This window comes from Culex pipiens, chromosome 3 (genome assembly GCF_016801865.2).
Source record: "Culex pipiens pallens isolate TS chromosome 3, TS_CPP_V2, whole genome shotgun sequence".
In the NCBI taxonomy this organism is placed as follows: Eukaryota; Metazoa; Arthropoda; class Insecta; order Diptera; family Culicidae; genus Culex; species Culex pipiens.
The window spans coordinates 104,193,734-104,208,673 of NC_068939.1; the positions used below are offsets into that span (position 1 = coordinate 104,193,734).

The window sequence follows — 14,940 nt, forward strand, 5'->3', positions numbered from 1 at the left end:
CTGCTGAGCTCTGCGCTGGCGGCGTACAAACCAAACAAAAATTACCTAATTGGCCACGGTCAATCATCATCTTTGCTGTACGCTTTTCCCACCGACGATATTTGCTAGCACTCTTTCCATACGCGCGTATGCGCTTTCCTTTTTTCTTTCTACTTTTCCCTCTTTCTCTTTCCCCCTTTTTAAGCCGGGTGCCGAAAAATCTGTCGAGTAATTTAAATTCTAATAACCCTGCGGAAAAAGTTCTTAATTATTGCTTCCGCTTTACTTCATAATTTTGTTGTTTTATTGAGAGGAAAGAAACGTTTAAAATTGAATAAAGTTATTTTGTTTTCACCTTTCTTTGATCGCACTTTCCTCGTTCCCTCTTTTTTTCTCTCTCTCTCTCTCTTGGCAAAACACAGAACTCGTAAACAATGAAAGGCTAACTGATTTTTAATGCTGATTTTTTTTCAAGACAAGCTGTGCGGGAGGCGGTTCAATATGGTTGGAATATTTTAAGTAGCCGGCATACTTTGCGCACGGCCAAGGTAATATTTAGCCATTTAGTTAGTGGGCACAGCAAGGGCTTTGAACGTAAATTAGCGCAAAAGTAAAATACCACTCTACTTGGAATACTCTCCGGAACTTGAGCTAAAATTTTGTCTTTAGAGTTTAACGCTGTTTGTGCGTCAAATAAAAATTAAAGTTGTAATCAAATATCACCTTTTGGGAAAATAAATTAATTGCAATCGAAAGCAATAACCATGAAGGCAATCAATTCAAAAGGCAACATTCTAAAATGTATCAAGCAGCAGTGCCACAATCCGTGCTATAATTACCCCGATCCCGAGGGATTCTAGGAAAATCGACGAACATGTGATTATCACTGATCGGTCAAACGGCTCTAAAACGAAGAGGCACAGATTAAGATTGAACAAAATTCTCACCAAATTATATGCCCAGAAAATGGTTCGGTTCTGTACACAAGATCGGCTCGGCCTGGCCGGTAGAAAAAATGTGCAACTCATATCCATCGCGTTCTAGACGACCAGAAACGGCCGACCGATTGAGTGGTTGGAATTTCGATTTTGCCCTTCGATCCTCGCTGCTATGCAGAAGTTAGACGGAAGGAGTTGGGTTTTGATGTTTTTTTTTTGTGTGGGAAAATTTTTGTGGTATGCTTTTGACATTTTTTTGGGAATCAAAGTTAAAGCAAACAGTTTTTTTTTATAAACATTATTGTTTGCCAGGTTATACACCCAAAATTCAGAATCGAGATAATCGTTCTCTCAAAATTTATTGAGGGCTCAGTGCCAAAATCGATAGAATAATGGTACCAACTCACACCATCATAACAAATGAATTCATTCGTTAGTTGAATCAATAAATCTCCAACAAGTGTCATACATCGACTTCTGACTTCTCCATGGTCACCAAGCTGTGGTGGCCGAGGCAGCTAAGTCATTGGATTGGTTTGTCAAAGGTCTCTGGTTCGATTCCCGTTGTCGACACTTTTGGCTTTTTGTTTGACGGATGAACTATTTTTGCAAATGAACCTCGAGAGAATAGTTCTATCGCCCATCTCGAGCTGTGTTCTCTGCGTCCGTGAATGGTACCACTATTCTCTCGACTCGAGACCATCATTCTCTCGGACTAGCACTGCCAGTTTTGGGTGTATCATTTGATTAGGAATATTGCAAAAACTGCAAATCTGACATCTCTGCACTAAAATTAAAAAAAAATCTTTGAAATCTTTGATGTTTTAAAATTTCAGAATAATTTCGTTGCAGTTACTGGTAATTGTGGAGCATTTTGGTTAATTTTAAAACAGGAGTGAACTACACAGCTAAAAAAGTAGTAATCCAGCTGCGTGTAAAAGGTCTGGGTGTAAAATAAATATTGCATTATTTTATACAATTTTATGTGATTTTACACCCTGAAACATGTAGCCTATCAGTACGGGAAACCTACTTGACTGAAATTTCAAGCTCATATATGCGTTTATCCTTTCAGCTCTTCAACGGTCCGATGGCCGAGTGGGCTAAGGCGCCAGTCCTTACTGATGGTGCTGGGTTTGAATCCCGTCGGTTGCACCTTTTTTTTGTGTTTGCAAAAAATGTACATGCAGTGTGTAATATTAAGTGTTTATTTTGACGAAGGTGATGTGCATGCTTTTGCATGCGATTTTACCATCGGATTTTTTGCTGTGTATAGAATATTCAACATTCAAGAATACATCTTTCCAAGTTGTCTTTTCCAACATAAATTGTTTATCTAGTAATATTTCTGGGGTTTTTTTTCCAAATTTGCAGTTTTTGCTTTTTGAGTATTTTTTAATATCCCTGACTCAAGGCGGTTTCAAAAACACCCAAAAATCAAAAACTTTAAATTTGGTTTATTGGACCTTTTCAAACAAAAAACCTCCAGATTGAGCATCATTGTCAACGATTTCATTAAGGGACCATCCATAAACCACGTGGACACTTGAGGGGGGAGGGGGAGGGGACCAGAGAGAATACCTCGGAAAGCTTTTATGCTTTCAAGGTTCAACGTTTCAGCTCATCATGCAAATTTGTGGCAATTTGCAAAAAGCACGATGAAATGGTGAAATGAAACCGTATGCCACAGATGAGTTTATTAACGGCTTATAAATAAAAAGTGATACAAAACACAATCAAAATTTAATGAAGACATAATGACCACAATTGATCAAACTGCGGTTTGCGCGCGTCTGTATGATGGTGGTGAAGAGAGGCACGTACCTCCAGCCCCACACAGACACACACACACACAATACAAGACACGTCCGCGAAGCGCTTATACTTTGTGTTTCTCCACTTTCCTGGCCCCGTCAATTATTGGGTGAGACGACGAGACGTCATCATGATCTTAAATTGATTTTTATTTTCAATTAAGATTTTAATGGATAGCAGCAATCGACGAGCGATACACCACTATAAAGTGGACTGATCACTTGCTTGTCTCGATGTCTGATGGTTTGCGATCAAACCGAATGGCGAGGTGAGGATCGTTTAGTTGGGCGCGTTATTGTCCGGTTTTGTAATGGTCCACGTTTTACAGTTGTTGACGGTTTCTCGCGGATGGTTCTCACGCATTTGGTTAATGTCTGTCGCTTTCAATGTCTGTCGGATTTTCGGGAAGCGTTTTAGATACGAGCAATCTCACGCGCGGCCTAGGCCGATCTTTAATTGCGCTCTATACACGTTGAGATGGAGAGCTCTGTTACTTTTGCAGTTTGAAAAAAGGTGGCAGCAACATTCTTCGATTTTCACCAAAAAGCCCCTTTAAAATTCCGCCGAAACCCCGAAACACGGTGGGTGATCCCCGGATGATGAGTCTCAGGTCCAGGGTTTTTTCTTACCTTGATTTTCTCACACATCGTGTGCGCTAAGGATCTCACACATATCCCGAAAACATCGGTGTGCCGAAAGCGACAAAGGAAGGAGAGGCCAGCAAGCCTGCAACAGAGGCAGCATTTATCAGAGCTTTGTCGGTTGATTTGCCGTGTCTACCTTTTCATTGAATTCTTCCACTCTCGTTCGGGTGTTGGGCTTGTTGCTCCCGAGGAGAGCCTACCGGCCGAGGCCGATCCTTCTCGGCGCACAATCATTTTTATTGTAGCCGATGGTATACATTTTCGGCTAAATTGTTTCGATATTAGTCATCGCAATCTGGGCGGAAATGATGGGCATCGAGATCGTATCACAGCTAGGCTAGGGTGGTACAAAAATACCTAATCCCAAAGGATCCTGAAAGGTACATTGATAGACTCCATTTGAATGGTACTCGAGGAATTTAGCCTGATGCTTAGACTTTTCGATAACATTAAAGTAGATCAACAGCTCAGCTACACAGGAAAAAAAAGTTGAATTTTGGAATGTTGAAAATTTGGTAGGTTGAATATAACCTCTTTTTTAACACAGTAGTTGTTCGGTAACTGGGTTGAGAACGTAGCCCAGTCACCGAATGCTGCTCGTTAACTGGGCTGAACAAAAAATAACGAGGGGACCACCGATGCATAATATTTTCCAGATGAAATATAAAAATAAAAGTTACTCAACTAAAACTTACTTTTCATATTTCTTTAATTGTAAATTGAAATTAAACAAAAGTTTGTGAAAAAAGTTTTTTTAATTTATTGAATATGATTTTTGCATCCATTAACCCCTCGGTCATTTTGGTTTGTTTTGGTTTTTTGACGTTTGTCTGCTTTTTAACTGGGCTACGGCCCAGTTATCGAGCGCCCGGTTAAACAACGCCCAGTTACTGAACAACTAATGTATTACATAAAAAATGTTTAAAAATGTGAACCTGATGAAAATTCATCAAAAACTGATGTGAATTCATCATTTTCTGGGGTAAAATTAATCATTTTTTTACACAAAATCTGTCACCATTTCCTGATGAATATTACCATCATTTTTTTTTTCTGTGTACGATGCGTCTTCATTCGACCTAAGCTGTCATTTGTTGGTATTTGCGTTATGGTCGTATTAGTTTTTTTGATATGGAGGTGATTGAGCAACAGTTTGCCGAATAAAATTGACTCATCAATCAATGTAAAATATCGTTATACCGTGCTTTTAATTGTTTGATGAATGCTAAGCAAATCGCCAAACTATTGAGAACACAGTAAAAGAAAAACATTCCAAAGGGTTGAACACCATCATCAATTCATTTGGGAAGCGCCAGGTGGCAAAATCATTACCATTTTGCACTTGAGCAACAACTTGAGTACAAACTGTAGCGCAAAGTCGATCTAACAGTAGGAACATTTCAATTTGATTCACAGCACGTGGTATTTAGCACCAGCAGCGTATCGGCATATTATGAAGAGTGCAATAACGACAAAAGCAATTACACATATGAATACGCGCTTCTGTGCGGAATCCGAGCATCGCAAAGGTTTGGCCAGGGCACCTCCTCCGGTGGTGGCCACTCACACAGATTATACACAGTGCTCTACACGGCAGCAGCAACAGGAGAAGGAGGAGAAATTACAGCTGTGTTGAAATTTGTGCCGTTTCATAGCGTGATAATTATTGACTAAACGCAGTTTTTCCTGTGAATTTAACAATAAATCGTAATAAACGCTCATTGAAAGAGCCAACCCGCACACGAAGCGTGTCCAACGAAGATTTGTGGCTGTTTAACGCCTATGTATTATGTATTTCGACCTTCCCTTTTTCGGTTTGTCGCTCCGCTTGAACACGCTGCTGATGGATTTTGGATGAAGCCGGACACTGCCCGGCCGGAATGGTTTTTGGAGACCAATGGAAAGGCTCTCAACGGGAATAGATACGTTTTAGTTTTCGTGTGGTGGGAAGAAAGAATTTCTGTGGACAGACACACATAAGTGAGATATTCAACTCTTAATCGTACTTTTTCTTCTCTTCCAGATAAACCACTGCGATACTGTGAAGTGCCACCCGGAGGCACCTGCTGTACGCATACCGTCGAGAACAAGCTGGCGGTCCATGCGAAAACTCTGCTGGAGCGGAACACCAAAGACTCAATCACGAAGCTGTCCGCGGTTCTGGGCAGCCGGGCGCAGAAGTTCAATGGTGAGTACAATAACAACGACGCCGCGATGAATATGTATAACTCTGCGTTGGTGACTCGCTCGCTCGCGCTCTCTCTCCATTTGTATGTCATGTGTCATGTTGGACAAGACACGGCCCCTAGAGTGCGCACGGGACCGATAACGATCGGGCGCGCGGAGTTGACAAGAATATGAGGACCTGTATGGGATTCCCAATTTAGCATGCCAACAAACGTCCGCCACAGTTAATGTCATCTAAAATTATACTTTTGCTTAGGAGCCATCCTGATGGGCTTTGACGACGGCACCTCAAAGCCCCGGTGGTGGACACAACCCCGGTCCCACCGTACCGCGCCGCCACCGTACCAGAAGGAGTAGGAGGTGCTATTTTATTTGCTCTTCAAGCGTTGAAAATGTGAGCGATAAAAAAAAGCCACCTCGTAGAGAGAGCAATCCCGCAAGGTAGTTGCGTGCGATGAAAAAAGTATCACGTGTCAGACAAACTCGTCGGCGGGGAGGAAGCTGATGAAGTTGAATGCCTAATTTATGTTGACATGAATTACTGGATGCTATTTTTGAGGTTTATAACTCACATAGCATAACGAGTTGAGAACGATGTTAAGACTTAATAACCAATCATTGCTTCATTGGTTTCATCTACCTATGAAGTGGTTCCAATTTGCCGCTGGATCGGTAAAGCAATTGCCCTCATACCGGTTTGCTTCCGCTCACTGAGCTTCTTCATGCCACGTAAAACTAACCCTACGGGATTCCGGCTGCATTTTGGTGGTTACACATTTTTTGTCTTTTTATCGTTTGAAAAGTATTGCTGTGTTGGTTTTACTCTGAAAAGTTCCTAAAGTAGAAGACTGTTTTTTTATTCTTAAAACATTCAAGTGCCTACCGTGCAACGAAGGGAATTGTTCAGATTGATTCTCAAATGCATTCATTCATTCAAACAGTTCATCTTATTGAGTTGCATGTATTAGCAATTCAAGTTTTTTTTTAATAGGTCCTTTAAACATATGAAAGACAATAGCTTATAGGACCTTTAAAAAAAAACTCTGGAATTGATTCGAGGTGGCCATTGCCGTAGAGGCACACTTTCGATAAGTCAAAGTTTCTATGGACACTTTTAGGTGGATCAAACCTTGCCACCCAGCAGACCACCCCGGTCCACGGCTCGGCTCAGTTGACGAAAGTATGTTTACCCTTAACCCCCGGTGCGACCGCATGTATTGATTTAGAAGCGTGTAGCGTCTCTGGCACATACCAACATTATCTCTGCGCTAACCTCTCCTCGAGGTACACAGGGCGAGCTCTTTATTTACGCAACATATTATTAAACAAATAATAAACCACGAAATAAAAAGTCTAGAAAAACATAAAACACAACGGTATTGCATAGTGGCGTTCGGTTGCACAGCTCCACACTCTGTCTATCTGGCTGGACGGACTAAAAATTTGTTTTAGCTGAGTTATTCGTGGGAGAAAAGGGTACGAGCGCGCACAGGAAGAACCCATTTTTCGGCGTATCTCCCGATATTCGGCCAAAGAAAAAGTCAAGTCGAAAAAAATCACATAAATAAGGAAAAGTAGTGAAGAGCGGAGATGGGGAGACGATAAAAATAGGGATGTGTGGAAGCTATAAAGTAAGTTTCATCGTTAAATTTAATTTATTTGTATTTAAACTGCCTGAGATAGTAGTTGAACTTGATGAACGATGATACTCTGTCTCTTTCTCTCCTACCATGGTGACCTGTGTTGGGTTGGAGTCCGGACCTGGAGGAAGATTCCTAAAAATACTCTCCCAATGGACGTGCCCTGCCTAGCATATATGCATATGCGTTGGTCAGAGATTAATCTGTTAATGCACGTGGAGAACTATTTCACTTACCTACATTGAAGCTAATGCATTTTCGTCTGGTTGGCTGCTGCGGTATGCACAGTATATACGTACACACACTGACTATAATGTAGTTACGCTTCTTTTTTTACGACTGGAAACGGGATGAGCTTTCACCTCCTTTGGGTTGGCTTGGCCTGGCGCGGTCGTGCACTGTTTAGATTAACGAGTTAATTTTCGGCGGACGAATCAAATCTCTGGCGGGGCATGACTCATCGTCTACTCGCGGGTACCGTTGAGGTATATCAAGTGGCATCATTTGTTATTCTGTACAGTTTTATACGGATGTTGTTACTAGATTGCTGGAGGGGAAAGTAGTGACTGTAACTCTTTATGGCATATATTTTAATTCAGGTCAGATGCATTTGCTGTAATCTTGAATTTTCACATTTTATGCCTTCTAGCTAAATCTATGATTAAATATTTTCATTGAAACGAATTTGAAACTTTCAATCAAAGTCGATTTCGACTCAACTGTGAAAATCTTTTTTTTAAATCGCCTAATTAGGTTTGATAGAAAAAAGATGCCATTAAACCCATGCAAAATCATTTCTGTCCCATTTTACATCAACCAATCTTTATGATGATGCAGCTTCATTTACATGTGCACATCATCGTTGCGTCCCACCCATCTACCTGGGGAGGATCACCGCGCGACGCCAGATGGATATTTTAACGACCCCAACGAGTATCGATAATAAATTCCACATTTAATTTTCGCTCCTTCTCGCCAAGTGGCCAGCCAACCAAACCAGACCAACCAACGCGAAATGCCTGGGCCAGAAGAAGGCGGTTTGCCAACTTTTCATACACGCGGCAACGAGACTGTCTCCGTGCCCTGCTCCCGTTACACTGGTCGACTGATCCGGTTATCAAAAGTTGCCTTTTTATCAAGTGTGTGAATGCTGATGGTGGTGGTACCTCGCACCAAGTTGCCGTTTTTTTAACGGAGAATTAAGTGCACTTGTCATTTATGAAATATTAGCTTGGTGGATGTTGCATAAATCATAAATATGCGACCGTCACCATCTCCACACATAAACATTTTCTGCAACGTCACCCCCACTAACACGAATTTCTATGTGGACGGATGCAGACTGGTCAGGCCATCATCTGAAGAAGCACCACGTGATCAGCATGGTCAACGCAGCCGTTTTCATTAGCATGCAAAAGATGAAGCGATTTACGCGTTGTATTGCCATACTTAAATGAGCTAAGATATTTAAATACAAGGATAGAAATTGAAAATTGTTGAAATGGATCCACTTTTCGAACATTTCTTCATAACAATTCGATACACTTTTTCTGGGTGAGATACTTTTAATCACTTTTCATTCAATAAAACCTCTCAAATCTCGCATCATAATGAGTGCACTGTAAGACGATCCGCCTTCAAGAGGATCGTGTTTTCTCTTCTACGATTCGCTCCCCCCCATTCAATTGACGCTTCCACTGATCGTATCAGTGATGATCCACTTGACGCCTTTGAATCAAGTGATTCTAGTACCGTTCTGAAGGGGAGACAGAAAGATACGTATCAGTTTTAATTAAAAATGGCGTGATTCGCCGTGGACATTAGCCAACCACGCAAATTAATCTCTCCAGCGCGAATACAATACTGGTTGCTGTCTGTTTTAAAAATGATGTATCAATTTTGTCTCATTAATGACTTATTCTGGCGATTTTGGCTCTGAACGAGAAAACAAAAAAAAAACGCTAAATTCCTATTCACGACAGCGCAGTGCGCAACAGCAGCTGCGGCACCAGTCAAAGCCAAACAGAGACATAGATAAATCAGCCAAATAAGCCACCATTTACACGCTCTCTTCGCCGTCTCTGCGTCGCGCCGCAACTTTGATCGGTCAGTGGCCGTCGCAAACCCACAACATCAACCACCGGCTGCGAAAATCATTTAAATTTTTCGGAATAAATTTCAATCAATTCCCAATTATATCGCTTTTGTCTCCATTTCGGTGCGATGATTTCAGCACCTCCAAAATGTCTTCTGGAAAGAAAAACGTGTAGGAGCAACCAGACGTTTAGTGCTGTTCTGGTTGAGCTGAAACCGTCTCGGGAACTATCGGTTCTGAAGAAAACATTTTTTTTAAGTTGGTTCAGATCTTTTGGATCGGGATAGTTCGAGCATAGTTGAGGTCATCAAATCATTTATGATGATATCATTGGACCTAAAGGAGACAGACTTTCTTTGCAAATATTATTAATATATGAGCAGCAGTATTCGATTAAGATTTCAACAACAAGCATTGTTTAGACAGTTCAAAACTCATGTTACAGCCATGACTGGCAGGAGATTTAGTATGATGTCATCATTAGTCTCGCTGGACGCTGCGACAGGATGATGGCGATCCCACCAACGAATGGAACGGATCCTTATTTCCCCCGCCCCAATCCCTCTGTCAGAACCGGTCGTTCGTATGCTAATTTGGCTGAATAATAAGATGATGCTTTCATCTCATACCTCTACATGTCGGAATTCGCCTGATCGTAGTGCGGTGGTGTCGGTGGCACCACACCGCTCGAGCGCCGCTAAGATGATCGTCACGCGATCTGTCTGACAGACTGTGTTCTTCTTCTGTGGCGAGATCTGCGGCCCGCACGCATGCCTTCGCGGATGGCCATACGAATGGACGTTGTGGAGAGATGCAAAAGGTTGACGGGGGTTGAAAGGGGGGAGGCAGATGACATCCCGGCAAGTTGTGGTTCTCCTGCCGGCTGGTCCAACAGTCCAACAGACAGACTGAGGAATCAACTTGCTACGTGCGCTCATCGTTTGTCAATATTAGGGAAATTAGCATATTATTTCAATTATCAAAATGAAATATATACAAATTTATGAGACTGCGAGAAAGAGCGTGCGAGTGTGTGTTTGGATCTCGAACAAACAGCGGGCGGAGAATCAAATGGAAGAGGTTCGGCTCACAAATCGATTCCATGCAAATTATGTGAATATTGGTTCGTCAGGGTTTCCTTCTCTCTTTCTTATCTTGTGTGTTTATCTAAATTTGTACTGAAAGGAAACAGAGGAGAAAATGTTTACTTTTGCGTATGATTAAAAATCAGCGATCGACAACGAAAGGAATGCTGCGGCGCAAAGACCAGTTAGCAAGTCGTTCCTTTTTTTTTGTTCGGTGTGAATGTGCGGTCAGCGTTAATCTGCTTTAAGACTTGATTTAACATATTCATTTGTTAGTGGTACAAATACTAAAGCTTGAAATGTTTTTTGCTTTTCATTCCAGATTTTTTCAAACAGCTGCTCACAGAATCGAAGGCTGAATTTCACGCCATGTTCAAGCGGACGTACGGCACAATCTACGAACAGAACGCGTACGTGTTTTCCGATCTTTTCACCGAACTGGAGCGATACTACGCCAACGGCAAGGTGGATCTCGGTGAAGCAATGGATTCGTTCTTCAACGTGCTCTACCAAAAGATGTTCACCGTACTAAACTCGCAGTACACGTTCAACACTAAGTAAGTGCATTCGATGAGGAGTTCTCGCGAGAATCGTTTCTAATTTGCATTCGTCTGCTTGCACAGGTACCTCGGTTGCGTTAGTGAGCACATGAAGGAGTTGAAACCATTCGGAGATGTTCCCGACAAGCTGTCGGTGCAGATCAAGCGATCGTTTGTCGCGACACGCACATTTGCCCAGGCGCTCAACTCGGCTGCTGATGTCGCCAAGAACATGGTTAACGTAAGTACACGCACACACACACACAGTTTACTTCCTTAAGTCCAAACAAAAGCTCCTTACCGCGCCCGAGCAAACAAGAGTTCACGTAATTGCTCTCACGGGCGTGTTAAATTATGTTCTTTTCTCGAAAGCTGACTATATTATAAACGTGAAAGGAGCTCATTGTCTAAAACAGCAAATAAAAAGCATCATCTTATTTGCATTTTTCCCTTTTTCGTTTCGCCTGCAGGTACGGCTAACAGCTGAATGCACAGCAGCATTGACAAAAATGAGCACATGCAACACTTGTGCAGGCTTCCTGGAGAAACCATGCTCGGCGTACTGTGTAAACGTGATGAAGGGTTGTCTGCAGAATTACCTGGAGCTAGATGCCGAATGGGACTCGTTTGTGGCGACGATGGAACGCGTGTCCGATCGATTGCTGGGTCCGTTCAACATCGTGATGGTGGTCGAGCCAATCAACATCAAGATCTCCGAAGCCATCATGAACTTTCAGGTATGATTTGAAACTCCCTAACATAAAATCCGCAATGCTAATTGCTTCACTTTCACCTTGCAGGAAACTGGCCAGGACATTTCCAACCGCGTGTTTCAAGGTTGCGGCAAGCCAGCGCTAGGTCGCCGACGGAGGGCAACCAATTTGGTCCCCCTCATCGAACCGGAACTGTTGCGAAACCGACGCAACGTAGACAATGCGGCGCAGCGCTCCTCGCAGGATGACAGTGATATTTTCATCCTCGACGACGAACACGTCCAGAACGAAAAGCAACAGATAACGAAGCGATCAGCACAGGATTCGTCTAGTCGCGAACTAAAGTACGAACCGGTCCAATTCTCCAACGGAGAAATCCAGTTCACCAACAACAACAGCCCGCCAAACCAGGCCCAAACCGGCGGCAACGCCAACACCAATCGAAGCAATAGACGCAAGAACAACCGAAAGCAAACGGACGACGAGGATGGCAATCGTGAGCCAATCGATAAGCTAGTGAAAGACATTCGCCAGCGAGTCAAAGACTCGAAACGATTCTGGTCCAACCTGCCGTACATGTTGTGTAACAACGAAGAAGTGGCAGCACCTCCCGCCAGCGATGGCAACTGCTGGAATGGAAACACCGTCGATAGGTAATTGCTTGCCCACAGCTGTTGCTCCATCAGCCTTAAGCAGGTGTTATAACCCTTCTTTCCTTCTTCAACAGATATCTGCACGTGATCGCATCGGAAACGGAAAAGAACCCAGAGTTCCCAAACCGGGCAGCCAACACCCGACAAAGCGCCATCGTGCAACAGCAGCTTTACACGTTGCGTACAGCGATAAGCCAGCTGAGAAATGCCTACAATGGCCACGATGTCGAATGGTCCGATCAAGGTAGAATCTCAAGCCCACCACACTTGTTTTGTCACCGGTCTAAAACATTCCATATTATCTCTTGCAGAGGACAGTTACGACGGCAGTGGTTCCGGAGGCGGAAGCGGTTTCGACGAAGATGACGACACCGGCTCCGGGTTGGGTCCGTGGGTGGACGAACCAACTGTTCCCGACTCGCCGACTGGCTCGGGAGCGGAGGGCAAGAGTGGCGGCAGCAGTAGTAGCGGCGGAAGTGTTGAATTTGACTCCACCAGTCACAAAACGGTCACCGTGGTGGTGAGCGGTGCCGGCGGCAGCAGTAGTGGAACCTCGAGCACCACGGGAAGCGGTAGCTCACGAGTGCCCCCAATGTCGATAACAAGAGCGTTGCTTCAGTTCTTCTTGCCGCTGGTGATGGCGTGGTTCGGCGGACTGTTTGCTGATTTGCTGTGATTTGATCAAACCCTAGCTGTGTATTGTGTATATTTTTATCTGTATTAGTATCTAGTTTATACCGACCCTTTTAAAAATGTATGATAGCCAGAATGTGAGATTAGATCCTGCAGAATGTGACGCGTATGGAAAACGCACTTGAAGAAAACCGAAAGATGTGCATATATTTATAGGTAGCGTTTTTTTTTAAATTCCCAAAACATGTGCTGTACGCGTTGATATGTGATGAAGATTACGTTGGACAGCTAGAAAATTTATGCAGTCAACCTTGGATACGTAACCGACCTCTGATAGCTTCTTAGATTTCAAAATAATCTTGCAATGAGATTGAAACTAGATAGAAACACACGACTGCTTATCTGCGTCTATTTTATTTTAATCTCATTGTATGGATTCCACTAACAAACCACTCTAACTGTATGTAGGCGTCCCGATAATTAAAACAAATAACTCAATCATATTTTTTCATTAGAGTACAGATACTTTGTGCCAGGGTAACTTACCTCCATCCACTAACAAAAGTTTACGTTACATGGCAAGCATTTTCTAGCATTTACAAAAATCGCCATTCCTACTTAAAATTCATTGTATTAACAGTTATCATCTACTTAAATGCGAAGGAAGTTTGGGAGAAATGCGATTTCATAATATTATATATTTAGGCCTTATCACAACTCTAGTCAAATTACAAATAGATAGTACCATCTTCCTTCGTGTATATTGCAGAAACTGTTTCCCAACTTATCTTATGTAATTTTATTTCAGTTTCAATAGTGAACAATTTTAAACTCATAATCTATACGTTATTTTTTTAAGTCTAACCTGACTGCCCTGGAAACTCATGATTTGCCAACAGCCACAAATAACGCTTTACGTACAGTTAACGATCCTGTATATATTTGGTTTTAAGAAATTAGATAGTACTTATATGGAGAAACGGTGATGTAACAAAAGTAAGAGAACAAAAAAAAGCGAAGAAAACTAGTATTATTTATTAACCCTCTCAGCAATGGCAATATATTTTAATTTATGTAGACGAAATTTATGTATAACTAGCGCTAGATATATCACCGAAGCGAAAATTTATTTCGAAAACCGCAAAACTAATCTACTGCCGCGCTCCTTCTATAAAAGTCTACTCAAATCTCATACACGTTGCTGCATTTACGTTGAGAGAGGGATAGTAAATCGTTGATCAGTTTGACAAGATGCGGAGGGAAGGCGAAGGTGTATTAAATACAGGGGTTTTAGTAACGTAAGAAACATGCGATGATGTGGAAATGCGCACAACACAACCAGTATCCCAGTATAAGCGAGCGTATCCTGTGCATTTAGGGCAATATTTGTTGAGGTAGTCGAAACAAATGGCAGCAGAGAACGGCTAGTACGCATCATCGGATAACATGTTCGATGATAAAATTAAATAGCGCTTCCTACCACAGTAATCCCGAATTGTAGCAGAATGTATTAAATGTACCTTCCCAAGAATAAAAGCATACAAAAAGGGGTAAAGCCTCTTAGGTCCAGCGATTTAAAGCTATACGAAAATGTCCAACAGTGAGATAGAATGAACCTTTGTAAATCTGTAACTTATCGCTGAGATGGTTCCAGTATATGAATATTGTATATGCGATTAGGTATGTAAAATATAATCCAATTTATAATAAATCTCGAACCATTTTTTTTTCGAATATCACATTGTCACATTTTTACATATGCATACATAAAATATATAAAAAAAATTAAAATCAAATTATTCGCTCTAAAGCGTTGCCTTGGCGTTCTCGATTGCGAGATTCCTACTCGAAACTAAGTGTCCGAAGGCTTGATTGTTGAGGCAATTGCAAACCTCTTTTTACACCTTAGCTTCCATCAACCCAGGGATTCGAACTGACGACTTTTGGATTGTAAGTCCAACTGCCTACCAGCGACTCCACCGAGATAGGACCCAGGGAGATGACTCCTACACCTAGACT

At 42.2% G+C, this 14,940-nt stretch overlaps 1 protein-coding gene across 1 annotated transcript in view; it reads left to right on the forward strand.

Annotated features, from left to right (window-relative positions):
* LOC120427939 (glypican-6) overlaps window positions 1-14,632 on the forward strand; it is a 37,839-nt gene extending 23,207 nt beyond the window's left edge. Inside the window, exons 2-8 of the mRNA XM_039592885.2 lie at window positions 5,400-5,564; window positions 10,706-10,940; window positions 11,007-11,163; window positions 11,393-11,659; window positions 11,723-12,288; window positions 12,363-12,532; window positions 12,600-14,632. Of these exons, the coding sequence (XP_039448819.1) occupies window positions 5,400-5,564; window positions 10,706-10,940; window positions 11,007-11,163; window positions 11,393-11,659; window positions 11,723-12,288; window positions 12,363-12,532; window positions 12,600-12,964 (1,925 nt within the window). The 3' untranslated portion in view covers window positions 12,965-14,632. The remainder of the gene's footprint in view (window positions 1-5,399; window positions 5,565-10,705; window positions 10,941-11,006; window positions 11,164-11,392; window positions 11,660-11,722; window positions 12,289-12,362; window positions 12,533-12,599) is intronic.
* Window positions 14,633-14,940: the final 308 nt, after the last annotated feature.